The 26,320-nt window shown below is 51.7% G+C and overlaps 6 protein-coding genes across 6 annotated transcripts; 3 read left to right on the forward strand and 3 right to left on the reverse strand.

Annotated features, from left to right (window-relative positions):
• Positions 1 to 1,342: 1,342 nt before the first annotated feature.
• LDX57_006704 (uncharacterized protein) lies at positions 1,343 to 3,623 on the reverse strand (the record flags this gene model as incomplete). Its single annotated transcript, XM_046088421.1, has 7 exons — positions 1,343 to 1,982; positions 2,082 to 2,255; positions 2,313 to 2,387; positions 2,440 to 2,657; positions 2,714 to 3,270; positions 3,364 to 3,428; positions 3,493 to 3,623. The coding sequence occupies 7 exons, from the start codon at positions 3,621 to 3,623 to the stop codon at positions 1,343 to 1,345; spliced, it is 1,860 nt and encodes a 619-aa protein (XP_045944391.1).
• Positions 3,624 to 5,050: 1,427 nt separating this feature from the next.
• Positions 5,051 to 11,543, reverse strand: LDX57_006705 (uncharacterized protein; the record flags this gene model as incomplete). Its single annotated transcript, XM_046088422.1, has 4 exons — positions 5,051 to 5,632; positions 5,682 to 5,797; positions 5,844 to 6,326; positions 6,383 to 11,543. The coding sequence occupies 4 exons, from the start codon at positions 11,541 to 11,543 to the stop codon at positions 5,192 to 5,194; spliced, it is 6,201 nt and encodes a 2,066-aa protein (XP_045944392.1). The 3' UTR covers positions 5,051 to 5,191.
• Positions 11,544 to 13,240: 1,697 nt separating this feature from the next.
• LDX57_006706 (uncharacterized protein) lies at positions 13,241 to 17,875 on the forward strand (the record flags this gene model as incomplete). The annotated part of the gene is made up of 1 exon (XM_046088423.1): positions 13,241 to 17,875. One exon carries the CDS (start codon positions 13,241 to 13,243, stop codon positions 17,873 to 17,875), a length of 4,635 nt encoding a protein of 1,544 aa, XP_045944393.1.
• A 500-nt stretch (positions 17,876 to 18,375) lies between these two features.
• Positions 18,376 to 19,862, forward strand: LDX57_006707 (uncharacterized protein; the record flags this gene model as incomplete). Its single annotated transcript, XM_046088424.1, has 3 exons — positions 18,376 to 18,669; positions 18,720 to 18,976; positions 19,022 to 19,862. 3 exons carry the CDS (start codon positions 18,376 to 18,378, stop codon positions 19,860 to 19,862), a joined length of 1,392 nt encoding a protein of 463 aa, XP_045944394.1.
• A 63-nt stretch (positions 19,863 to 19,925) lies between these two features.
• On the reverse strand, positions 19,926 to 21,422 carry LDX57_006708 (SRR1 family protein). The gene is made up of 3 exons (XM_046088425.1): positions 21,087 to 21,422; positions 20,187 to 20,966; positions 19,926 to 20,121 (listed from the first exon to the last, which is right to left on the reverse strand). The coding sequence occupies exons 1-3, from the start codon at positions 21,335 to 21,337 to the stop codon at positions 20,004 to 20,006; spliced, it is 1,149 nt and encodes a 382-aa protein (XP_045944395.1). The 5' UTR covers positions 21,338 to 21,422; the 3' UTR covers positions 19,926 to 20,003.
• Positions 21,423 to 24,271: 2,849 nt separating this feature from the next.
• On the forward strand, positions 24,272 to 25,940 carry LDX57_006709 (flavin-containing monooxygenase; the record flags this gene model as incomplete). The annotated part of the gene is made up of 2 exons (XM_046088426.1): positions 24,272 to 25,602; positions 25,754 to 25,940. 2 exons carry the CDS (start codon positions 24,272 to 24,274, stop codon positions 25,938 to 25,940), a joined length of 1,518 nt encoding a protein of 505 aa, XP_045944396.1.
• Positions 25,941 to 26,320: the final 380 nt, after the last annotated feature.

A 26,320-nucleotide genomic window follows, 5' to 3' on the forward strand; every position in this document is an offset into this window, starting at 1 on the left:
CGTGCGAGACAATCAAACAAACAATCAGCCTTTTCAGCTTTAGCTTCAGCTTCATCTTCAAACATAACACACGCTGACTACAATCTACTAAATACCTCATAACTCTTGGTCACAAATCCCTCCGTCCTCCGGGTCCTTTCCCACCCTATCCTCCCCCCTCCCTCAAACCCGCACTGACAACTTCGGCGGCCGAATAACGCCAGCCACAGTAACACGACAAGCAAGTTTCTGCGCGCGTCCCGAGCCAGTGAAGATTGGTTGTTTTTGCGCGGATTTCTGCGCCGACGGATCTATTCTGGATGAGGGATTTTCAATACCCTGGTTCGAGTGTCAATAGAGTTCGGGGACTAGGCTATCCTGTGCTCAGGGACTGATACTAGTAGGATGTGGAGGGTTGACAGCATCCGAGATAAAGCCGTCGGAACCGGGGGAAGAGACACATTGGGCTGGTCTGGGCTAGGTTAACAGTGGTGTCCATAATATAACTTCACTGGGGAGCTGGATGTAGGTAATGCCACGAACAGTTTGCAGTTTCCACAGTCGAGTTGTATGACGCCTTGTCCACGCTAGCCGCTTCGGGCGTCACCCTACGTTGTTCTTTGCCTTGGTGCCTAATGCCACGCCTTCACTCTAGCTGCACTTGCGCACTATCTTCAATTCCAGAAAGCGACAGGTTTCTGAGGAAAAACAAAATCTAAGTTTTGCTCTAATATACAGGCATGCAATCATAGCTTATGCCGATAGGATTCGCCCTCGAGTGATGCCATACTGCTTCCTGTAGTTATATATTCGCATATCCCCTTCACAAACTAATACCCGTGTTTTCTAAGCCTACACGCAGATACACTTATTTATGTAGACGTTCCAGATACCGAGTACACTGCAGTATGAAATACATGCTTTCAATTAATACCAAATTGTTTATTGATGGATGTACGAAGAAAAGACGTCTTCCAAGGTGTTGCCGATCTAGGGGTAAACAAACGGCGAGATGCTTGGCGTCTTGCCTCAGGCATCCAAACTCCAACAAATTATGGTCTGGTGAGCGAACACATTGGTTGGAATCTAAGCATTGAGATAGATTGAATAATGCTACACAAAGCAATATCTCTGAAAGTATTATCCGAGACGTTGCGACAAACGCGAGATTCTAATCAACTCACAGCCTCCCCTATCATCGATCCAGGATCAAACTAAACATATAAAATCTTGTCATGACATTCCATATTAGATACATTACAATTTACAATCATATAGCTCCACCAACTAATCTCGCATACTGAGTCTTTCTACGCCACTGAGCCCCGGAATAGATCACATAATCAAAAACACTCTGGACTCATCACCGCTGCATACCCGAATCTCCGACACTCCCGTCTGGCTTCCACCATCCTCCGGGGGCAGATCCCTCCGGGGCAACGGTGGTCGCGGAATACTGGGCCCTCGAGGCAGCGACGGCCTCCGCGTCAGGGGATGACAGCTCGACCAACGGGGCGGGTTCAAGCTCACTCGGTGAGCGCTGATGCGTCGTCTCCACGGCCCCCTGCCCCTGCTGTTCGTTGTGTGTATGTTGCGATGCGTAACTATCTCCCAACAGAGGATACGGATCCGCCACCACGTGTTTAGGGTCCGAGAACCCGAATCCGCCTGCCGTGGGAGATGAAAGTGCCGTGGGAGGCTCGCTGGTGGTCGGGACGGGCGTGGCGCCGGCAGTACCGGCCTTCTTCTTGCGTTGGCGTCGCAGGAGGAACCATACGAGACCGACGATGATGGCGGCACCGGCGACGCCACCGACTACGCCACCGACGATCGCGCCGACCGGCTTCTTAGAGGAGGACGATGAGTCGGCTGGTGCGGTGGCCGTGGGGATGGGGCGGGTTGGGGACCGCGTGGCGGGCGTGTATTGGCGTTCGAAGTAGGGTTGCAGATCGCGGTCGCTAAAGCCGCCGGAGGGGGTTTTAATTTTGGCGCCGCCGGTTGTGCTGTGTTTTGGTTAGGTATGAGTGGGGGTTATCAGGTAAGGTATGTAGGGGGTGGGGAGAGAGGGATGAGGATGGGGATGTTGTAAGGACGGGACGTACGATCCTCCAATCACGTCAGTGACTTCTGACGGGACTTTATAGGTCGTCAGGTTGGGATTGAAGGAGGCCCAATTTTGTTTCAGGGAGTTCTGCTTTCCTAGGTCCATGTTGTGCATGCCGTAGATCGGTGGGACGTCGCAGGACGTGGAGTTGGTGAAGGTGCCGCCCATGACGCTGTCCGAGAAGTTAGAATGCCTGTCCAAAAGAATGAGATTAAGGTAGAAAACATACATCATCTGTGCATTATTTACAACATCGCAGGTTAGCGAGTGATGAGGAAATCCCTCTCCCGGACTGAGAGGATACCTGGGTTCTCATTAGCAAAGCGACACAACCCCAGGCAGCTGGATAGGCATACCATTTAATCCAGCGAAACGACGGCATCGACAAAATATAGATATCATCGAACCCGAGACCCCCTGGCACTCCCAATCCCCCGTAGAGGTAAATGTTGTACGAGGATCGGTCCTCCGCCCAGACGACACCGGCGCAGAACCGTCTGCGCTGCTCGGGCACCTCCCCGGTCGCCTTTTGCGTGTACCATTTGCTGTTAGCGATGTCGTAAAGCAGAATTTCCTGCATTTTGTCAGCGTCCACACGAGCAACAGAGGTGTTTGCGATCTGTCACGCACATTCATCGGCTGGCCTGTCATGGTCCCATTCTTACTCGGCGTCTGGACACCCCCAAGATAAACCAACATGCCGTCACTCGCCGGAACATATAGCATGACACCTTCAGCGCGACCGACAGAATCCGGCCCCGAAGAGTTCGTCCATGTATTTTCTAACATATTATACGACAGTAAATGCGAGAGCGCGATGGGATCCGAATCGCCCCAGTCCGGAACCGAGGCATTACTTAACCATCCGCCGTAGTAATAGCCCACGCCGCGGTCCTGGACCGTGACGCCAGCACCGTAGCTGGCCCGCTGAATACCGTCCTGTGTGTCGTCTTCCTTGGTCTTGTTCCAGGTGTTGTAGAGGGCGTCGTACATCCATAACGTGAAGTTCGAGGAGTCATCGTTGTCGTCAAATTCGCCGCCGTACTGATACAGGATCTTGTTCACCGTGTCGGGCCATAGGATGCCGCCATTCACGGAGGGAACGGCGCTGGGTTTGCTGAGGTTGGCGTAGGCCTGGGGCATGCCCTGGTTGTTGACGTCAAAGTCGGCATAGAGGATTCGGCTGTCTAGGATTGGGGACGTTAGCTTCAATCATCCCTGCTGATATTTAGTGGTAGGATGAGATTGGGTGGGAGGGTAGGTAAGAAGGGGTACTATACTGGTATAATTTTCAGGATTTTGGTCGAGAGGGCTGTAGTTCACGAAACCGCCATCGATAAACAACCTTTGTCCTAGTCAGTAATTCCAGAGTCGCCGATAAACTCATGATAGCCCCAGAAAACTCTTACTTATTATCAATCACTGCCGTTTGATGCCCAAATCGCCTACAAAAGTCCTTAAGAGGGTCCTTCCCCTGCTGAGCGGTCACTGGGACCAGCAGCGCAAGGGCCGATACCAGTAAAACCCGGGGAATGGCCATGGGGTCGCGAAAAAGCCAGAGAAAAGGAAGGTGAAGAGAAGAAAGTGAGACAAAAGAGGGGACCTGGCCAGATGAGAAAGGTTGATCTTCACCCGACCAGAGATCGACGGTCTGGGCGAGAAGGTCATATTATTACATGGAACGATGGATGCCTCGTTGGAGGCAAACCAGGTATCGTCGGTCTAGCCAAATAGAGTGTGTTTTGGGGGCGAAAGAAGAATATTCGAGGGATTGTGCAGCCTTGTCAGAACAAGGGCCCACATAGAGCCACACTACGGCCTCATTGGGATAAAGCTTGTATATCGCGGAGGGACTCCGGGGTTGTCTAAAGGACACCGAGTTGGGACTAAGCCTCGCGTACGCTCGATTTAATTAACTATAGGATCCTTTGGTAGCAGTAGTTAGTTGATGTTTAGGCAAATAAATTCCGGGTTATCCGGGAGCCATCCTACCTCTATTAGTCCTCAGCAGTTGGCCGATTGCTCCCGCGGAAATATCATATTGCTCTTCAGAAGAGCATAGGGCATATGTGTGTGTACCTTACTTACCGAGTCTAAGTGCGAATGAGTTTGTCTCACTCACTCTGACTGTCGATTCCACTCGAGTACTCCAGCTATATATCTTTCCGGTGTTCTCCGTACGTCGTCTTTTATCGTGGTACCCCGTGGTGGTAGAAGGATCGGTCAGCCAGGATGGTGGAATTTTCGTCGAAACGAAGGATCAAATTCAAGGATAGAAACAAGAAACCGTTTTTCAATAGCTTCAACTTATAATACTATCGGTGGGACCACTAAACCGCTTTGAATGGCCATTGTTTTCGCTGCAGGTCGCACGGACTGCGGTGGAAATGATGCATCAGAGCCGATCCTCGGTTCAAAAGGTTGATTCCGCAAAAATCAGCTTATCTGTGCGATGTACCGCCGGGGAGGCCGGCACGAGTCGTCTTTCACGGAATTGGAACGGTCGATACACCGTACATACCAAAATAGTTCAAGGGGCTCTATTGGTGGGCAGCTTGATGATGGTCGGCCTAAAGGGCTGGAACAGCGCACCGCCGCCAGTCTGACAATAGTGGTGGAACCATCTGAATCCTGGCGTTGGCTTCAGTTGAAACAGACTCTGCTTCAATTGCTTCTTTCTTCTTTTCTCATTCTTGTCTCTTCCCCTTTTGCTCTAATTATCAGTAAGGCTGTGTAAACCAGTCCTGCATGCACACGCTGGGCTGTGCCATCTGGCGGTGGGTATCCGTGCATTAGGCATTCGGGCGGTGATATCTGAACACATTAGCCACAAGACAAAGTGAAGAAGGCAAGGGAATGTTACAAACAAGACACTCCATACCAGCCTTGCGAGACCAGGACAACGGGGATCGGACGTACAAAACCCGAGCCTCAGCCCCAAGCTTTACATACAGGCGGGTACTAGTGTGTAGACGATCGGCGCTCCAAGAACCGCTAGTTGACATTCACAAATCACAAACATCTATCCATGCACATGCAGTAGCTATTAAAATAACAATACTCATCCTATTCCCTTCATGCTCGGTCTAATTGTGTCTGCCACCCTCATTACGATCCTCCCAGCATTTGCGCCAGAATCGGACTATGCGTCAGTTCATATGCCTCTCGTATGTACGCTTCGTCTAGTGAAAATGGTTTCGCCATCAGATTAGGAATATACTTTCCGACCAGCTCGTTGACATCTACGTTCACATCGAGGAACCCTGGTTTCAGCAGACATTGTCGGAACCGATCAACAGTCGACCGCAGGTGGCTGGAATGAAACGGCACGTCAATCCCTTGCAGGGGAATGGTTGCCTTTCCGCGATGAAGCTCGATGGGACGCGGAAGACTGCGGGCTTCCGCGAGTAGGGCCCGTATCACCCGCTGAAGTTCAGTCCCGTTCGCCTCTGGGGATTCCGATTTTACGGCCGCCCGAACTTCTTCGAACCCGTTGGTGGACTGTGCGATATGGTCCATGAGCTTCCCCAGAACATGCAAGTTGGTGGTCTGTTAGACATTAATGTGGTGGTAGACAATGTGAAGAGGAAGAGCTCACCGTTCCCGAGCAGACATATTGCTCCCCATCCACGTTGAAATTAACGATCTCTAGCAGCTCCTGACTTTCGCGAGCGACAATATCGACGAGGCGGGCCAGTGCCGATTGATCAAAGACTTCCCGGTCAGCTATCGCCCATATGACCCAAGACAGAAAACTTACATGATCCAACACGCTTGGGATTGGCAGCTACCATGCCGTAGGTCATGCTACCTTGTCCGTCCACGGACGCTTGCATCATCAATCCCCGATAGAAAGCCAATTCCGCCAAAGCGCCGATCGGAACGTAACGAGATAGTGCGCTGAGAGCACCGTATTCTCCGAGCGAATGGCCTGCATAGACTGCATCCCGAGAGACATATCCTTTGGTACGCATTTCGCCGAAAACCGCGGCCTCGAATATTAGGATAGCCGGTTGAGCAAACTGCGTTGAATACAACAAACCTCGCGAGTCGGTGAACGTGTACGAAGTCGATGCCGGTGTGAGGCCTGCGAGTACAGGCCTCAGGACCCGGCTGCCATCCGGGAGCGTCGCCTCGGCCGTGATGGCGAGGTAATTCTGTTTGATCTTCCGGCCACGGTTGCCACCAAAGTTGACCGTGAGCGTCTTTGGGTTGTTCCGGACAATATCAAGAACCGACCAGCCTTTATTCCTTCGTTATTGGTGTCGACAACGGAAAGAACGAATAGGAAAAACATACCATAAGCCTTATAAAGCTGCGCATCAATGTCGTCCCACAAAGCCTTTGCTACTGGACTTGCACTATACAGATCCATACCCATGCCTTTGCTCTGACTACCTTGGCCGGTGAAGAGATACGCTGTCCCTGGTTGCTCGACCTCGGCTTCGGCTTGTAGAGCGACTTCTCCGTTGTGGATGCGGATAACCTCGATCGAGAACAGCATTCGTCCGTCGACCATACCGGTGTGATTGAGTTTCACCAACAGCTTCTCCAACGGAAGCACCATCGCGGTGAAGGTAGCCTTGAACCGGCGGAGCCGCCTGCGCTCCCCATCAAGCACAAGGTGTTCCAAGGCGAACGCCGCAATCGTAGACGTGCACATGCCATGACAGATCGTCCCGGGTAGTTGAGCTAAGGTGGCGAATATTGTCGACGTGTGAATCGGGTTGAAGTCTTTAGATACTTGTGAGTAGGCATGGTTGCTGGCAGGCATTTGAATCTCCATCGTTGATGGCCCGGACCAGCCTGGCGCATCGAGGGCCTCCCGCCCGCCCGACGCGACGCCCTTGCGTACCAGGAAATCAACCACAGGATTACCAACACACTCGTCACATTCGAAGTTGACAGTTCCCACTTGCATGCGATGATGTCCTTGAACTTGGGAGGCTGCAGTTCCGGTCACCTTCATGGTTTTGATCTTTTCCCCTTTATAAGTGATGTGGGTGTCCAAATTAAAAACGATTGATCTCCCTACCAGCGGGGGAGCATTTTCATGCAGTTGGAACCAACTGCGGTGTCGAAGAACCGATTCGTCTAGAGATGTCGACAAGAAGAGCGTTCTTTCGGGTTCTTTGGTGTGCTGGAATGTCGTTGAATCTTCTGTGGCCGACCCTCTTACTAGAAAAGTAGACGTGACTGTCATCACGGGGTTAGCAAGCCGACTGATGGTAGCCTCCACGACGATGACCTTCCCTCCTTCCTCGGCGTACACAGCTCGAACTTGTGATTGCGACCGGACAATATCGCCAATCCGTAGTGGTGTGGCATCCTGGTGATATTCAAACGTATTCGAACGATGAACCAACCGAAGCAGATCGCCATTGACACCTTTTGCCACCAGGGGTCGCGAGATGGCCTCCCAGGCTATCACGATACACATGCCGATGGGAATGATATCTGTCTCCGGAAACATGACTCTGTGGTCCGGGAAGGCGGGTCCCACGGCCATGATCATGTCATTGAGCACTTCAGGTGTAAGTGTCATTTCAGGGCCATGGAAGACATCGTTGAGAGTAGCATTATTTCCTCGTGTCGCACCAAACCAGAGGTTACTATAGAACTCGCATATCCGCTCGTTACGGCAGTACATGACTTCAGTCAGTTTCGAAGGAACGCTATGCGGGTTGTATTGATAAAGAAGCCTTAGTGCCGTGGCCCCTTCATCCGGCCGGACTTCGACCACAATGTCAATTCCATTCTCGGACCTGAGCGTCATAGAGGATTGTGACCGAGAGGACTTTTCGGACATTATCGACAACTCCGACAAGTCTGCATTCAAGCATACAATAGACCGCGGATAAGTCGTGATGAAATCACGGACAGGATTCTTCTGTCGTTCCCGGCCTTGGAGTACCAGCCTCTCGCCGAGAACTGCTTGGACCCAGACAGGCACAGTTCGACAACTACCTAGCCCCATAGGAGAAAAGGAGCTCTCGTCCGTATACTCCGAAATCGTCACTGACGAGGGAAGAGACATTTCCTCCAACGGCAAGTCCTGTGCGGTTGATGAGACGGTTGACCAGGAATCTGGCGTGACCAGACCACTGTCGGGGCCGCAGCTGACGTCGTCCTGGGAGAGGTCCCGCTGAAGAAGGTCGATCAGGGTTGATGCAATGTTGTCTAGAATTTCTTTGGCCGACTGGTTTCCGGTATGCGAGTACTGCGCCGCAACAGGACCATGAAGAATACAAACCCGTTCTGCGTCTTGGTCCATCACAGCTTCAATATCTTCGGACTGCCACAGGGAATCCTTTTTGAAATACAGCTCGAAGTCATCATTAAATGCCGGGACAAAATTAACTGGCTTTTGGCCCGGTCGTTTGGTCAGAAGCAAGAAAAATGACACATCCTCAGGGTTCAACAAATCGCGGGCGATTTCCGGATAGGCTGTAAATAAAGTATGCATGAATGTATCGGGATCTTCTCTGAGAATTGCACGAGTAAGTCTCAGGTTGCTATGCGACGTCGCACGAAACCTCTCCAGTGCACGCAGAGCAAATGCCATGGTAAAATCAACGTAAGAATGGTCGATCCAACGGCGTTGGTGGCGAACATACATCAGCTCAGTAAGACGGGCCAGAACCTCGCCATATGTCATGTCTTCGAGATCGACGGGTTTTCCCTGGGAGTTACGACCAAACCAAGGCTTCGCAAAGTCACTGTTCAAACGCCTTATGATCGAATCACGATGCTGTAAGAGGTATGGTCTGCGGTTCTTCCGAGGCAGACTAAAAACTGTTTTATCCATCTGGGCCCAAAGGAGCACCCCTCTATTGGCGATCTTATGAATCGGCTCACCCATTTCAGATTGCACAGTAATGACCCCACCTGTAGAGCCTTTGTACGTTCCTTCCCAAGCTCTGTCTGGAGTTCCAGGCGTCTGGCAGATCATATCTTTCACGGCTGGTGAGGTATGAGCTTCCCGCGCAACCATCATGCGGCTGCCAAGTAGGATGCCATCAAATGGCATCGCGGGGTAACCCATTGGAACAGACCATGACCCTGTAAGATAGGGATAAATGCTTTCCCCGTTCCCAAACCCACTACCTGCGACGAGATAAATATTGGCATGCTCACGAATAGAACCATATGTGCTTAGGATCGGCGCGTGAAAGTCCTCGAAAGAGTGGTGGCCTCCCCCGCGCCCGCCTGTCCATTGGAGTATGATTGGAAAGTCCGGATGATTTTTGGCAATGTTGACAACCTGGCGTATGGATGCCACAGACCCTGGCTTGAGGCTGATGTGGCGGATTCCCAGAGTCTGAATATATTCTGCTATAACATCCGGCGATGGAACACCCGCTCCGATGGTAAGGCCATCTATTGGGACTTTTTTGTGTGATAGACGACGGAGCAGGGATACCTGCCAGGCCATAGCTCGAGGATTGACATATATGAGATTGCAAGTGATGCCACGCCCCGGAGCAATGCTATTTGAGAGGTGTTGGATGGCTGCGGCCATGTCGGCGGGTTTGTGGAAGCCACCTCCAGCTAATTCGGCGTGATAGCCAGCATTCATAATAGCTGCTACAAAATCCCAATGAGTTGTCGTAGGAGTCATTCCGCCCACCATGACCGGAGGGGTGCCCAGTAACCGGCTGAGGCGTGTTTCAATCCCCATGGGATTCCCGGCGGTCAATCTCGGCTGAAACCGCTGGCTCCAGCTCAGAAGCCTGGTCGACGTGTTCAACAAATTGGGACAAAAAAGATCTCTCATCGTGCCTACAGTCGGGTCTCGGGAGTCAAGGTCGGCAGCTTGAATGATCCGGATGCCTTGGCCATCCTTCACCCTTTTGACTAACGGCGCCAGCCCTCCTCTGTCGAAAACTATGATGTGCGACAAAAGTTGGAAACTGCTGTGCGTAGGAGTAGTAGCCCCCGCCAATGCTGTGGGCCAGTCGCATAGTTCGCGGGTGATCGCATCGAATGCAACATGCAAAACGTCCGCATCTACGGCCCGAAGGTCCTGACCGGTTTGAGTGTGGTATACGGGGATCAACAATTGATGTGGGAAAATCGGTCGGTTTGAAAATCGTGACTTTAATGAATCTGCAGCCGCTCGGAGGTACGGCGTGTGAAATGGCGTGCTGATCGGCAAGAAAGAATATTGGATTGACGGCTTTCGGCTGCTGAAGGGGATTCGACTCTGGTCATTGTCGGAGATGCTGTTCGATTCTCGGAGATGACTTTCCAGGTAGACCAAGGAAGCAACTGGACCAGCGACCACAAACTGATCTCGGGCGTTAACTAATGCCAGATGAACTTCTGAGCCCTCCGAGAAGCGTTTGTTGACATGTGCAATAATGGGATCTAATTGTTCTCGTTTTAATCCACGTACAGAGAGCATGTACGATGGCGCGCTCGGGTCTGCTGTTCGTTCAGGGCGACCCATGGCCATTGCGGGAACTCTGCTCCACGGAGCATTGAAGTGACAGTCCCAGCCCAACCAGAACAACGCCTCCAAAATGAGCTGAGAACTTTCGTAGAAAGAGTCCCATGAATCTGAGAGGGCGACGGCAATAGAAACCAGCAGTCCCTGTGAGTGACCTGTGGTCGCGCGCAGAATCTTTCGGAGTCCGCCGGGGGTGAGGCCGAGAACATGGCAAATAACCACGTATCGAGCTAGACTCAACAAGCCGATAGCAGGTACACTAACTGGAGAGCTGGCTATGAACCCACCGCCCGGGATACTTCCAGGATCTGACATCCAGCTCTCTAGGTGAAATGGCCGCCCGTCGTAATAGTGAGCTGTTTCCGAAAGCTGTGAGAGGTTATGGAGATGAGCTCCCATGACCTGTAAGAAGCCTCGCAACATTGGGCCGTACGTGGCTTTGAGCTCCGAGAGCTCTTGTACACAGGAACGGCTCGCATCCCCCTGTCCGCCAAAAACCGCCATTATGTGGAATCGACCCCGTTGTGCTTGGTGCAACAGAGCACTGTCAAGCGTAGAAGAGGCCGGAGGAGCGTCATCTGGCTCATTGTCACCCTTAACGGCAGAGGCTGTAAAGTATACGTGCAAAAGGTGTTGACGCTGCTCGAGGTTTGCTGCCAGACCACCAACGACAGTATGGATGTCTGTGTTGGTCTGCAGGAATTCTGATTCAAAGGCACGCATGATAGCTGCCAGCGTTATGTCGGGGACCTTTTGATGAATGGTGAACTCGACGAAGGCAAGCGCCAATTCAATCGGGGTTTGAGGCTCATCTGTGCTGGTAGACGTAAACGAGGGACTAAGCAGAAAGGAAGTTTTGAGAGATTGTAGTAACGAGACGTGTTCACCGGAAACGGATAGCGCGAATTGAATATCGTTCCACTGGAAGCGAATGTCAACAGTAGTAGACGCGGGAAAGACCGACAAGGAGCGAGAAAGCGAGGGAGAAGAAGAGGTCGAGGGAGACATCGTGACCGGGGTGTCAGGTGACAGGGCAGGCACTTCTACCTCCGTCCGGGTCATCTCTCTCGGTCTTTCTCTCATCGACGACAGTATTCGCGACGACCACAACAACGACAGCAATAAACGAGTGAGACTAATGGAGACTGGAGAGACAATATTTCATCCCGGCAGCAGCATTCAAAGCCTTTCCTACTCAGTTCATCCTGTGTGGGAGACAAGGTGTAGCCAGGGAACTTGGAGGCATGAAGAGAAGACTTAAACCGCACCGGGCGAGGAAATGCCGGCGATTCTTCCATATATTGCGGTTGCATTATCCCGGCGTTGTGTCAGCACCAGTCCCACGGGTCCCTTTCCTGCAGTGCGTATATAAAGTGATTGGATGCCTGCCGAGAGGTCCCCGAGAGGACAACGCTTACAGGCATTGGACACACTCCAGACCACTTGGAACAACCGGAAAGCTGACCTTTTCTTCCTCTCACAGTAACCTATCGGTACTCAAAGTCATCGTGTCGCCACCTGTCGTCGGAGTTCGGCCAGAATTCCCTTTGGTCCCAGTACACTGAATATTGACGTCTTCCCGCCGCCGGAGTTTCGCAAGCGGAGTTTTTTAAATCTCTGTCCCACCCGGATACGAAGGCGTTCCAATAACGAGCAGGACCCGTACACGATATTTATCGGTGTTTGAAAGGCGAGGCTAACTTAATTCTCGCCTCTCGGGATCATCATGGATTGCCCAACTTAAAGTAGAGCGGCTGATCCGAGAATGATATATCGCGTTGGTTCGATAGGATGATCTGATACACGTGCCGAGTAGAATATTAAGCTAAAGGGATGATCAGCTGAGTAGTGATTATATCAAAGCTGACAGTCTGTCTATGTGGTAAATCATACCACCGAACCAGCATTCTCACACTGATCAAGGCGCAACCAGAATCGATTCGTTATGACTCTCCATCCCATACCAGATCCGTCAGCCGTGGGAGTGTCCGACTCTGATGGGAAAAGAGAATTGGCGTATAAATTGTTTATTGAGATTCTGGCGTGAGTGTTCTGCTGAATGGGGTCGGAAGGAAAAAGTTGACCAAACGTAGATATCAATTGGCATCGCCCGTGCGATGGATCGAGACGCAAAACGAGCTTCTCAAAAAGCATCCCACAATTCGGCGCTTTATCGAGATCGGCCCTCGGACCACGTTGGCGACAATGGCCAAGAAATCAGCTTCCAAGCATGCGCTGAGTTGCCCTTCGGAAGGGTCCCAGTTGGAGTTTCTATCTTATCAGGATCAACAGGATGAGATATTTTTTCGATACCCGGAGCCGGAGCCCCATAGAGTCACAGAGAAAAGCCTCCCGGTGCCAATATCTTCGTCTGCAACTCCAGCTGTGACTTCGGTGGCGCAAACTCAACCAAAAGACGAGTCGGCTAAGTCTGTTGGTTGTATTCCTAGTGCAGATGTTATACTTTCAGCTGGTCATATCGTTCTTGCCATGACAGCGCAAAAGCTCCAGCGACCCTTTGACCAGGTATCAACTCAGAAAACAATTCGGGACCTTTCTGGGGGTATGTCATCATCGTCATCATCCTAAAACATTCTAGCAGTTGTCACGGTACTAAATGCGTGCAAGGCAAATCAACCCTCCAAAACGAATTAACAGGGGACCTGGTAGCTGAATTTGGGAAGGTTCCAGAAGGAGTCGAAGACATGTCTCTAACCGCTCTCGGGGAGGTCTTGCAAGGGGGTTTCGTTGGGAAGCCAGGGAAGCAAATGTCCGCGTTGGTCTCCAGACTGGTCTCTGGGAGGATGCCTGCCGGGTTCAATCAAAATGCCATCCAGGACTACTTGCAATCACGATGGGGTCTGAGCAAAGGGCATTCCACTATTCCTATGTGCTTCGCGACAACGATCGAGCCGCAAACCCGATTGCCAAACTTGGAAACGGCTCAGACATATTTCGATGAACTAGTTAACCGCTATGGCGCCTTTCAAGGGGTCGATTTCATTGCCGCAACTGACCAAAACAACCAGAATTCGAGGCGTCAGTCGATGGTCATTGACTCTGCCAGCCTTGAGGTTCTGAACAAAGACCAGCGAGATTTCCAGCGCAAACAATTGAATTTACTAGCGAAGCATCTTCACATAAATATTGAAAATCAGACCGCAGACGCGCAAATTGAAACGCGGGAATTGGAAAAAAGGCTGCAGCAATGGGATGCGGAGTTGGACGATCAATTCTTCCAGGGTATTCAACCGCTTTTCGATGCGAACAAAGCTCGGCAGTATGATTCGTGGTGGAACTGGGCTCGAGAGGAGCTTATCAGCTGGGTGAACGTAATCTCCCAAAACCGCGCTAATGTTAAGCACTCCAGCATGGACCATCAGCTGCATAGGACGTTGAATCGATGGGAACCAAGTTGCACAAACATAATCAGGGCTTTCCTGGACACGACTGACTCAGGTCAATCAATGAGCTCCGACGTTCGCGCGACGTTAAGTGAGATTATCTTTAGTGGGACCCAAGCCCAGCTTGTCGAACCCACCTTCATTTACACTGAACCACCACTTGGTCCGAAAACTGTCGTTTCAAGCACAGGCCGTCTGGAGTATCAAGAGATTCGGCGCACAACCGGCAATTACACCGATATTGTTCGGCACGGGCGCGCGATCTCCAAAGACAGAACCTCAGTGGTCCCGTTTGTTCACATAAAGACTCGCCGCGACGAAGAGGAGTGGGAGTACGATGCAGACATGACAGAGGCATATCTTGAGACCTTGTATGTAGGAGCTACAACTGGTCTGACATATAGTGGCAAGGCGGTGCTCGTCACTGGTGCTGGACCGGACTCGATCGGGGCCAAGGTAGTACAGGGTCTGCTCGTCGGCGGCGCGCGAGTGGTTGTCACCACCAGCCGGGCTGTCTCGGATTGCGCTCCATTCTACCAGAGAGTCTACCGCAAATATGGAGCACGAGGCTCGTCTTTGACGCTTCTTCCGATGAATCAAGCCAGCAAACAAGATTGCGACGCACTGGTGGAATATATATATGGCGATGACTCCCCGACTGGTGGCGACCTGGACTATGTCGTACCATTCGCCGCGATTCCTCAGACAGGAGAGCTTGACACGTTGAACGGCAAGCATGAGCTAGCATTCAGGGCCATGCTAACCAACATTATGCGACTCACCGGTCTCGTACGGCGAGCTAAAGAGAAACATCGCATCGACACTCGGCCCACAATGATCATACTCCCGATGTCCTGCAATGAGGGTACATTTGGTGGGGACGGGCTGTACGGTGAATCCAAACTTGGCCTGAAAACATTATTCAACCGATTTCACTCCGAGAACTGGTCAACGTATATCACTGTATGCGGGGCGGTTATTGGCTGGACCAGAGGCACTGGATTGATGCGGACATCCAACATGCTGGCTGCGGAGATGGAGAAAATCGGTGTTATCACATTTACCCAGGCCGAGATGGCATTCAATATACTTGGCTTGATGACGCCCAAAATTGCAGTGTTTGCCGAAGACTCCCCGGTGTATGCAGATCTGACGGGCGGATTTGGGGGGATGTGGAACGTGAAGCAGCAGATTACTGCAGCGCGTCACAGACTGTCCGATGAGCTTGACCTACGAAACGCGCTTGCAGAAGAGGACGCCCGTCAACATGAGGTCGCGTTTGGACCCCAACATCAGACTGACGAGTCCAGACCAATAAAACGAGCAAACCTAAACCTCGGGTTCCCTCATTTGGTGAACCATGAATTACTGGTGACCAGCGGCCTTCCCCGACTCGAGGGAATGATCGATTTGTCGCGGACAGTGGTCGTGGTCGGATTCTCCGAGCTAGGCCCTTGGGGTAATGCTCGTACTCGATGGGAGATGGAACATCAAGGGCAGTTCTCGCTCGAGGGCTATCTAGAGATGGCATGGATCATGGGATTGATCAAGCATGTTGATGGTGAACTGAAAGGTGAGCCATACGTGGGCTGGGTAGACACAGAGACGGAGTCGCCCGTGAACGACAGCGACGTTCCTCACAAATACCACGAGCATATCATGAAACACGTCGGCTTAAGGCTGATCAGCCCAGATGAACGAGACGGGTATGACCCCTCTCGAAAGGAATACCTACACGAGGTAGCAGTAGAAGAAGATCTTCCTCCCTTTGAATGTTCCAAGACAACAGCCGAGGCATTCAGACTGCGTCATGGCAGCAACGTGAGCTTGCACCCGATCGCAGAAAGCGACAATTGCCGTGTTTTTGTGAAGAAGGGCACAGTCTTGATGATCCCCAAGAGAATTCCGTTTGATCAGGTGGTAGCCGGTAGAATCCCGACGGGGTGGGACCCACTGCGGTATGGAATTCCGGAGGATATTGTGCGACAGGTTGACGACACGACATTGTATACACTTTGCTGTGTATCCGAAGCTTTTCTGGCAGCCGGTATCCATGATCCTTACGAAATTTACCAGCATATCCATGTCTCTGAAGTGGCAAATTGTCTCGGTACTGGTGGAGGGCCGATGAAAGCCATTCGCAGTCTTTATCGCGACCGTTTCCTTGACCGGTCTGTGAGAGGTGATATTATTCTAGAGCACTTCCTCAACACTACCGGAGCATGGGTCAACATGTTGCTGCTCTCCGCCGCGGGACCAATAAAGACACCTGTCGGAGCATGTGCGACTGCGCTTGAGTCTTTGGATACCGGCTGCGACGCCATCCAAACTGGAAAATGCAAGGTGGCGATTGTAGGAGGTTGCGACGACTATACCGAGGAGCTTGCATACGAGTTTTCCAATATCAAGGCAACTGCAAACGGCACGGAGGAGCTGGCCAAGGGACGTCTTCCGAATGAAATCTCTCGGCCCACTGCGAGTTCACGTAGCGGGTTCGCGGAATCGGCGGGCAGCGGTGTGCAGATTCTTATGACTGCCCAGCTGGCTTTGGACATGGGCTTGCCAATATATGGCATTCTCGCCTACAACCAGATGGCGGGTGATCAGATCGGTCGCTCCATTCCCGCGCCCGGAAAGGGTGTTTTGACAGCAGCACGGGAAGCCCCGGAAGCAAGGAGCTCGGCGCTGCGAGACTTTGATTTCCGGCGCGCTCAGTTTGACGCAGATGTTGCGAGTCTCCAGCGCTGTCAGTCACTGAGACCCCCGGACGTGTCCCCAGAGCGGGATGAGCGGAGAGAGCATCTGTTTTCACTGAGAACGAAAGAGATCCAAAATCGTTGGACGAGTCAGATTCGCCTACAGGAGCCTTCTATTGCTCCCATGAATGCGGCACTGGCGAACTGGGGTCTGACTGTTGAAGATATCGCCGTTGTCTCGATGCATGGGACTTCAACCAAAGCCAACGAGATCAATGAAGGTGATGTTATCAACACGCAGATGGACCATCTTGGGCGTCGCAAAGGAAATCCACTGCTCTGTGTTTGTCAAAAGTCACTTACTGGCCATCCCAAGGCTGCTGCAGGGGCGTGGCAGTTGAATGGCTGCATGCAGATCATCCGCGACCGAATCGTGCCTGGCAACCGTAACGCCGACAATGTTGATGAGCAGCTGAGGCAATACGAGCATTTAGTGTATCCAATGGAGTCAATTCACACGACGGACATCAATGCAGTCATGATCACATCCTTCGGGTTCGGCCAGAAAGGGGCAATCAGTATCATTGTCGCACCCAAATACCTCTTCGCCTCTCTGTCATCCACGGGCTATGAGCATTATCGGGACCGTGTCAAACAACGACAACGCTTCACCAACCCCGAATTTGTGTCACGCGTACTCAAGCAATCGCTGGTCCAAGTTAAAAGCCAGCCACCCTGGAAGGACTCGGAGACCATGCGGAGGGTCCTTCTGGACCCTAACAGCCGTCTCATGGGAGACCAGTATACTTTTAGCAAAGAGCCCAGCCATGCCCAAGTATGCCCCAAGGCCAGTGACTTCTCGGGAACCTCAGTTAAAGACCGTGACCCCACCGAGTCTGATACTGTGACCAGCCTCGTCCAATCGATGCTTGACGAGGTGAGCCGGCGATCCAGCACATCACCAATCGCGGGCGTGGGTGTCGATGTCGAAAGCATCAGCAGTGTCAATACGGAAAATTCGACTTTTATCGAGCGCAATTTCACACCGGCCGAGAGAGACTATTGTTCGAAAGCGGCCGACCCACGGTCTTCTTTTGCCGGTCGCTGGAGCGCCAAGGAGGCAGTTTTCAAGAGCCTACAAACTCAATCCATGGGCGCAGGAGCCGCCATGCAAGAGATTGAGATTATTAGCAATCGCGGGATTCCCATGGTCATGGTAAATCTAGAACGCTCCGGTTAAACAGTCAGAGTTAACGCGTTCGTTTAGCTCCACGGCCGCGTTCAAGCCATCGCTGCTACAAAGGGCATTAGTAAGATCGACGTCACGATCAGCCATTCAGCAGACACGGCCATTGCCGTTGCACTTGCAACAGGAATATAATGAGGTCAAGGTCTGACGTTTGGCAAACGACAAGACGGTACTCCGTACATGATGCTGGACTTCATATGAAGTGGACGCGTTGTTGTTGCTGCCGCAGAAATGTGGCCGACGATCGCACATGCGACTAGCGCCTCGCCAAGCAGCTGTTCATTATTGTAGGAGGTTCATTTAGCCGAAGTTCACGCCAATAACATATCATAAAACTGGGTCGATCCACAAAAAGTGTCTCCGCTGGGCTTCTGTATCCGGTAATGCCGGCGCAAGGGATAATCAAGCTTTGTTCGCCCCCCTGGCTTTGTCGGATTCGTAAGACCGTCTAGCCATGCAGTAATTTCTCCAATCTGGAATGAGTCTCGAACATGAATGAGCAGCCCGCCGTGCAATGGGCCCATCATCCCAAAAATCCCTTCAACTGGCCCGACAGCCAAAAATGGATGACCATGTTGACCTCCTGTTGGGTCACCTTTATGGTCGGACTAAATGCTACGTCGATCACCACCGCGGCTGAGTCTATCTCAGAAGAATTCAATCTAGGCAATGGCATTTTCGAGTACAACTTCTTTGCCGTGACGGCGTGGAACGCGGCAGCTGCATTGGTTCCCCTTGTCGCTCTTCCTCTGATGGATACGTATGGGATGAGGAATGGATATGTGGTATGTCCTTCGAAATGCCTTCAGCCAGAAGCTCTAACCCGGGAACACAGACGGCATACGTTCTATTCACCATTTTTATAATCCCCCAGGCTCTAGCGCACAATTTTGCGACTCTCGTGGTCTGTCGGGCCATCGCAGGCGCTTTCGGAGGCACGCTTCAAAATGGCGCGGATGGTCTTGCGTCGAACATGTTCCTGGACCATAAGGATCGTGTACTCCCTCTAACCCTGTACACCTTCACCTTGCTGTTTGGTGTCACCATGGGACCAGTGCTCGGTGCTGCAGTAGAGCCATTAGGATGGCGGTGGTACGTTTGGCAGGTTCAATGGCAGGTCACGGCTGACACAATCAGGGTCTTTTGGATTGAATTGATCCTCTACGGGGCCTGTATCCCGCTTGTTGTATTGTGCATGAAAGAGACACGCGGGCCGATATTACGAACAAAGCTCATGCCCGAGGTAGTTTCTACGGTCGATAAATCCGAGGCAGTTGACAGCTTCAAAGAGACCATCTTGCGTTCAGCCGTACTCCTCACCACCGAGCCGACGGTCACGTCTTTCACCGTCTGGTCATCCTTTGCTTTCGGTCTCGTGTTTATTTCCACGCAGTCCATCCCGATTGTGTTCAGCGGAACATATGACTGGCCCTCGTATACGGACGGCCTGGTGCAGGCATCTATTGGCGTCGGCCAAATTGTCGGGTTCATCGCCTGTTGCTTCCAGAACCGCATCTACATAAACAGTGCTGCTCATAACCCGGAGACACCGGGCACTCCGATCCCCGAGTATATTCTTCATCTGTCAATTCCCAGTACAGCCATTGCGCTTGCCGGTGGATTGTTCATGTACGGCTGGTCGACGGACCAAACGCACTGGATCGTTCCGGCGATTGCACTCGGTCTGATCGGTTACGCCATCATGACTATAGTTACCGCCGCCAGCATCTACGTCACGGATTCGTACGCGGGGTTCGCGGCCAGCGCCATTGCGGCAGTTGCCTTTGGCGAGAATATTTTTGCGGCATTCCTTCCGCTCGCTGCGAAGCCCATGTATGTCCGGCTGGGATATGAATGGGCCAGCAGCCTGTTGGCGTTTGTGGCGGTAGTGTTAACTCTGGCTCCTATGGTGCTATTGTGGAAGGGACGGACGATTCGTGCGAAGAGCAAAGCAATTCAAAAAATGTCACATTCTTAAACTTAAGTGGAGACAAATTACGCAGTTTGAAACCAAAAGTATGGCAAACAATTTCCCATCTATCCTCCGTTTAACCATCTCATGTAGACAGTCATGTCCCCAACATTACGGCAAACAATTTCGCATCTATCCTCCGTTCTATCATCTCATGTAGACAGTTATATCACCAAAGAAGCCATTGGCATCGTCCAACGTAGCGGTCGCATACTGTTCGACCATGGTTCTCACGCGCTGAGAGTCGGGATCGGTAGTGAACGGACTGATTCTGTCAGCTTATATCCATGCCCTAGGGGGAATCCTGTAACAGGAGAGAAGAGAGAATACCTCGCCCACTGCGCCTCCCCATTCCCCATGATCCTCTTCACCCACTCCTCCGGCTCGTCCTTCACCGACAACACGGTATTCCACACCATGGCTGCCGGCCACTGCACGTCCGCCACGACCTGCTTAATAGGCACATTGGGGCTCACAGACAAGACCAGGGTATTAGCATCCAGCTCCAGAAACCCCTTCGGGTCATCCAACGCCGTGATGCCTATAGTTGCCAAAAATTCACGATCGACGGCATCATAGCTCGGGTCTTGCGCGTAGCACTCCACGCCAGACGCATCGGCCATGCCTCGATTCTGCAATGCCGTGCGGATCGTTTCCACAGCGGCATGCTGCACATGCGCGCGGGTCAAATTCCAATCAAACGTGTAGTTGATCGGGCTTGCGTCCGAGAGGGAAATGCCAGTGTCATTGTCAAGCAACATAGACATGGACATGGACAGGGACAGGGACTCATCAGTGTCTGAGTCGTCGTCGATGAGAGGGGCTAACGAGCCCAGCCCGAAGCAGACGATCTTGGTGATCGGGACGGTGAGCGACAGGGTTGAGATGATGCGGTCCAGGTCGCGGTATGTGGCACTTGCGAGCCAGAGATCGCGTGCCTCGTTGAATCGCTCGCGCACTTGCTCCACTGTATTGTTGGATGGAGAGTGCAAAGAGCGGACATACACGATTGAGACGGGTGTGTGGTCGGTCCGAAGAGCCTGTTCCGGGCAGATGAGGGTGAGGTGGGTGAGGTGTTGGGTGGTGGCGTAGTTGATGCGGTAGGTGCTCCTGCTGTGTGTCAGCCTTCATCTGGATTGTATGAGATATGGGTATGGTATGGGTATGAGGTATAAGTATGAGTTATCAGCATGGGTATGAGGTATGACAGGGAAAGGGAGGACATCTCACGCGAAATCAGCACACCACGCCGGAACCTTGAGACTATACTTCTGCGGCATGTCATCCACATCATTGATAACCACTTCCTCTGCGCCTTGGTCGATCTGGCGGCTCAGGTCTTCGAGCAAGGCGCGAGGGAAGAAGGGCTTGCCGGTATCATAGAGCAGCTGGATATGCGCCAGTCGATCTTTGACTTGGTTCACGGTATCTAAGTCCAGCTCCTCGTCATCGGGCACAAGGTTGGGGAGTTTGTCCGACATGGCTTAGGTTGGCAGGATTGCACAGAATGGAGATAGGAACGGAGGGAAGTAATCTCTTGAGGATGAATCCCTGCGCAACAGTAGTTTACAGGACAGAGAAGAAGTCGGCGGAAGACTCTTCTCTTATGGATGAATCCCTGCTGGTTTGCGCGAATTTTCAGCGCAGTGAAAGTCTGGTTGGTGATGTAGTAACAGTAGCAGCTCAGCTAGAAAGGCCCGATTTCTGACGTTATCCTATACCAGGTCAACGGGTCCAAACGGAATACAAAAGTTGATTAGTTCCGATCCTGACTTCTTACACACTTCATAATCGACCTATAACAAGGATGCGATGAGGTAAAAAGAGTCGGGAAAAAAAAAAAAAAGAGGCAACAGGGGGAAGTCCCCGGCCATCTCTTCCCCTTCCTCGCCCAAAGGACGACGGAAGATCCCAAAAGCCCAGCTGTTGGACCCAGCCGCAGCTACTTAATTAAAACTGTTTATTTATTTTCTGCTCCCTCCATCTAGAACCCCTAATCATCACACGGGCCTCCTTTTTTCTCCCCTCTCCCGTTCTTCCCAGCCGGGCTGTGTTACAATAGGCATATATGGGGGATGATTGGGTACCAAGAGAATGCAAACCTACAGTGGAAGGGCTATTTAGGGAAGTATTATGGGATATTTTTAACCTACGCCAATGCACGCAATGGCGGCTAGTTGGCTGAGCGCGTAGTAATTAGGGGCGTTTTCATGCGGCGTAGGAGGGGACTATTTCTGTGGACGAGGGGATTGGTGCGGGGAGAATTGGTGCTAATATTAGACTGTTTTAATTGGTGTTTTTAGGTCTATTTGGAATATTTTCGGTTTTTTTCCACCAGAATTAAGTATACTTCTACGATCATGAGAGTAGAGTCAGTATGACATGGCCGGCATGACATGTTCATCCATCTCCACGGGTTTGCCGCCGGCCCTCTTGGTTTCAAGGGGCCAACATGCTTCCTACCGGTTCTAACTCTCTTCCGCTGAACCTAACTTGCATGTCGCTGCGGGGATTCCTTCCACATCATGTCTCAGGAGGTGGGCGGTTAGGATATGACATGGGAAGTTGGTCATGGCCAACGTTAGGGAGTCAATAACATTGGATACCCTTGGGCGTGGCATACGCCTGGCCAGAATGTCTACCTGCTACAGGTGACGACATCCAGGCCTGTTGGGTCTGGAAGGTATAGAACGTTTCACATGGCTGACAGACTAGTGACTAGAACAGACTGAAACTTTCTTTAATGTCTCATTGCATACGCGGTCTGTCCGTCGAGTTTCGACCGACCCAACTCAGCTTTCCCCATGCATCTTGATAGACTCACGTATGTACAACATTACGACCCCAATTCTGCCTGCATCTTCATCCTTTTGTCTCGCCGTCCACAGCAGGTTACATGGGTTCTGTCCTACCTGTCCACTTACCAATTTCTCCTCTCACTAACCCGTTACTCATGCCACACCTCTGTCCTCCGTCTGTAGTTTCCCCTGCGTCTATCCATCAGGCAGATGACACAGTCACACACTGTGGTTACGTTGCCGTTAGTGTTAGGGCGAATCGGAATTCCTTGTTTGCATCAAAACCAACCAAACTTTCGTGCCTGGCGCCTCCACGGGAAGAGTTTGCCGGTTCCGTTTCCATGTCCCGGATAACTCCGAGGGTTATTGACGTGAGAGCAGAGAAGTTCTAGGTCAATCGGCTTCTGGCCTATTGTTCTCTCCTTTTGGTGACCCATTGAGTGCTAGCTTGGTGTGGCACTGTCCCTGGACGGGCTGTAGGTAACCATATTTCTCATCTTCCGTCACTCTTACCCTCTTTCTGTTCACTCGTTAATTCCTATCCTCTTGTCAAAACGCTTAAATGTCTTTCAGGTTTAGAATGTGTCATATCTACGATGCTATGAGAAATCGTCCCCAGTTCCGCGTCCTAAGCACCTATCATCAGTCACACATCACCATAAGATGTGCCCCAATTTTGGTCCCTACGTACCCATGACAGTGCATTACTCGATCACAACTTGTCTTTTCCCCGATCTATGGTGGCCAGATGGTGGCGACATGGCCGGGAGTATAGTCACCCCGAGTCATCCAAGCTTTGGTTGCGATTAAACTGCGCGATTAATTACTATCGTCCCACTTTCCTTCCCTTCCCCTCGGAGACTCTGTTTACTCCATTCTTATGTTATCTCGTCTAACCTCTCCGGGACAACCTGGAGTAATTAATTCCGGGCCAGGGAGCCGCGGAGGAGGGATAGGGCGGCGACGGGTTAACCTCAGAGATTGAAAGTCGGTGTTTGATTCCGGCGTGTTGATACTTGTGCTCAGGTTGTTCTACGTGGGAGTATTACAGCTCAAATATGCTATAGGAACGAGGTAGGGCCTGTAAACATATGGCGTATACGATTCTACTAGGTAGTGGTCTGTGATCAGGATGCTCCAGCCTATTTTCTAGAGACAATATCCTGGGCACAGATGAAAGGTGTATCCATGCGGGGCTATTCTGACTACACCGTGTCCAACAGTTGTTTCTAAGTCGTCGACATGTCTTCCCTGCAGGCCAGTCACCTGATCGCCAAACCCTATACAGCACTCAAACCTGTTTCTTCACATACATAACCTGCCTTTCTGAGTTATATGATGCGTGATTCGCTCAAGTCTGTGCATGATTCCATTCCTGTCAATTAAGCGTTCGTTCGTTTATTAACAGCTGCTCATCAACAAGACCTTCTATTTTCCCACTTACTCTTCTGCACAGTACTCTTCGGGCCAAGGCCTTCGTAGTACTTTGTATATTTACTACGTGCATATTCAGACAATAGCGGGGTATTGATCGATCGCTGCATTGGCAAGCCCTTGATATAAAACCCATTCTCCGTTCTCGCCCTCCAGAATCATTCCATCCCATGTCCAGCCAGTATGGCCCCATCCAACCCTGACATACTCATCATCGGCGCCGGCTTCAGCGGCCTCTACGCCCTACACACCCTCCGCACCGCGTTCCCTAACCTCACCGTCCACATCCTTGAAGCAGCCTCGGACATCGGCGGCGTCTGGCACTGGAACAGATACCCCGGCGCTCGAGTCGACTCGGAATGGCCCTTCTACCAGCTCACGATCCCGGCGGCCTGGCGCGACTTTTACTTCACCGAGCGGTTTCCTGATCATACCGAGCTGCGGCGGTACTTTGCTCATCTTGAGGAGAAGCTGCACTTGAAGAAAGACATTACCTTCAATGCGAGGGTCAACTCGGCTGTTTGGAATGAGTCAACCGCTACGTGGACTGTACGGACAGAATCAGGGCTCGAAGTCCATGCTTCCTATCTGCTGTTGTGTTCGGGGCTGTTGCATCGTCCATATATTCCTTCTTTTCCGGGTCTGGAGCGCCATTACCCGTTGCATCAGCGTCATCCTCATGTGCATCCCAGCATTAGCCCAACTCTTCATCCTGACGACGCTACTATAAACACCAGCACCAGCCCAACTACCTATCCCGACACCACCAACACTAACCCGCAAGTCCAAATCTTCCACTCCTCCGCCTACCCAACCACCCTCAGCACCATCGGCAAACGCATCGCCGTAATCGGCGCCGGCGCCACAGGCGTCCAAATCGTGCAATCCCTCTCCAAAACCGCCTCCCAACTAACCCTCTTCATCCGTCGTCCTAGCCCCTGTCTTCCCATGCGCAATCGTCCCCTGACGCGTGCTGAACAGGATAGCTGGCAACCTTTCCTGCCGGCACTGTTTCACGCGTCGAGACATTCTCGATCTGGGGTCCCGTTTCCCTCTGTGGCTGCCCCGTACGGACCGGGACGGTCGATTTTTGAGATTCCCGACACTGAAAGGGAGGAATACTACGAGGAGCTGTGGAAATCAGGATCGTTTAACTTCGGGGCGAGGAATTTCCCGCAGACGTATGTGTCTGAGGAGGCTAATAAACTAGCGTACGCGTTTTGGGCTAAGAAGACGAGAGAGAGGATGAAGGATGGATGGAAGAGGGATGTTGTGGCGCCGGAAGAGCCGGTGAACTTTCTGTTTACGAGGCGTGTGCCCCTGGAAGGGGATTTCTATGAGAGCGTGGATAGGGAGAACGTGGATGTTGTGAAGATCAAGGGTAAGGCGGGAGAAATGGGATTGAGGTTTACGGAGAGAGGGGGGATTGTTGTGCTAGGTGAGGATGGAGAGGAGGAGGAGAGGTTGTTTGATGTGGTGGTGTTGGCTACGGGGTTTGACAGTTATGTTGGGGCGTGAGTATCCTTTTCCTCTCCATTCTTTCTATTGTTGGAGTCCTTCTTTCTGATGGCCAAGAATCCGAACTGGATGGGAAGGCAAGAAAGGGATACGAACTAGGGCTCGCTGATCACGAGGCCTACCTATACTAACTTTACGGATCTACAGAATGGCCGACATGAACATCCGCGGCCGCAACGACATCAGTCTGGCTGAGAACTGGCAGTCAGGTATCAAGACTTATTTGGGGATTACGGTGCATGGGTTTCCGAATTGCTTTATGAGTTATACGCCGCATGGTAAGTCTCCTTCTCTTATCACCTTGTCATTTCCTGCTAGTGGATCTGTTCTTTGACGAGACGCATTTCCACATTTCGATTGTCATGCTTGTCCTTATGCTTATCCTCTTTCCTTATCATAACAACTCTGCACTGCACTGCTCTGTTTTGTGCATGGCCACCACTATATCTACCTTCCTCTCCCCTTCCCGCCCCAGACTCAACCCAACACAAAGAACCACACACATTCACACTTACACCATACCACCCACCTATCCTCCCTCTACTAACTATCAATAACAAAAAAGCACCAACCCCCCTCTCCAACGGCCCCACAATAATAGAAACCCAAATATCCTTAATATCAACCCTCTTAACCCGGCTCACCTCCCTTCAACCTCAACCCCACCCTCAGCCAAAACCCTCACCCACCTACTCCACGCAAGCCCATCCCCAA

Source organism: Aspergillus melleus (genome assembly GCF_016097325.1).
Source record: "Aspergillus melleus strain CBS 546.65 chromosome Unknown contig3, whole genome shotgun sequence".
Taxonomy (NCBI): Eukaryota; Fungi; Ascomycota; class Eurotiomycetes; order Eurotiales; family Aspergillaceae; genus Aspergillus; species Aspergillus melleus.

Bases quoted from the DNA above. Each gene is read 5' to 3' on its own strand.
- LDX57_006708 (XM_046088425.1), bottom strand. From the start codon at position 21,337: ATGTCGGACAAACTCCCCAACCTTGTGCCCGATGACGAGGAGCTGGAC. The intron at 20,967-21,086 runs GTGAGATGTCCT...GACACACAGCAG, and splicing joins GCGTGGTGTGCTGATTTCGC to GAGCACCTACCGCATCAACT. The intron at 20,122-20,186 runs GTATTCTCTCTT...TGACAGAATCAG, and splicing joins GGGGAGGCGCAGTGGGCGAG to TCCGTTCACTACCGATCCCG.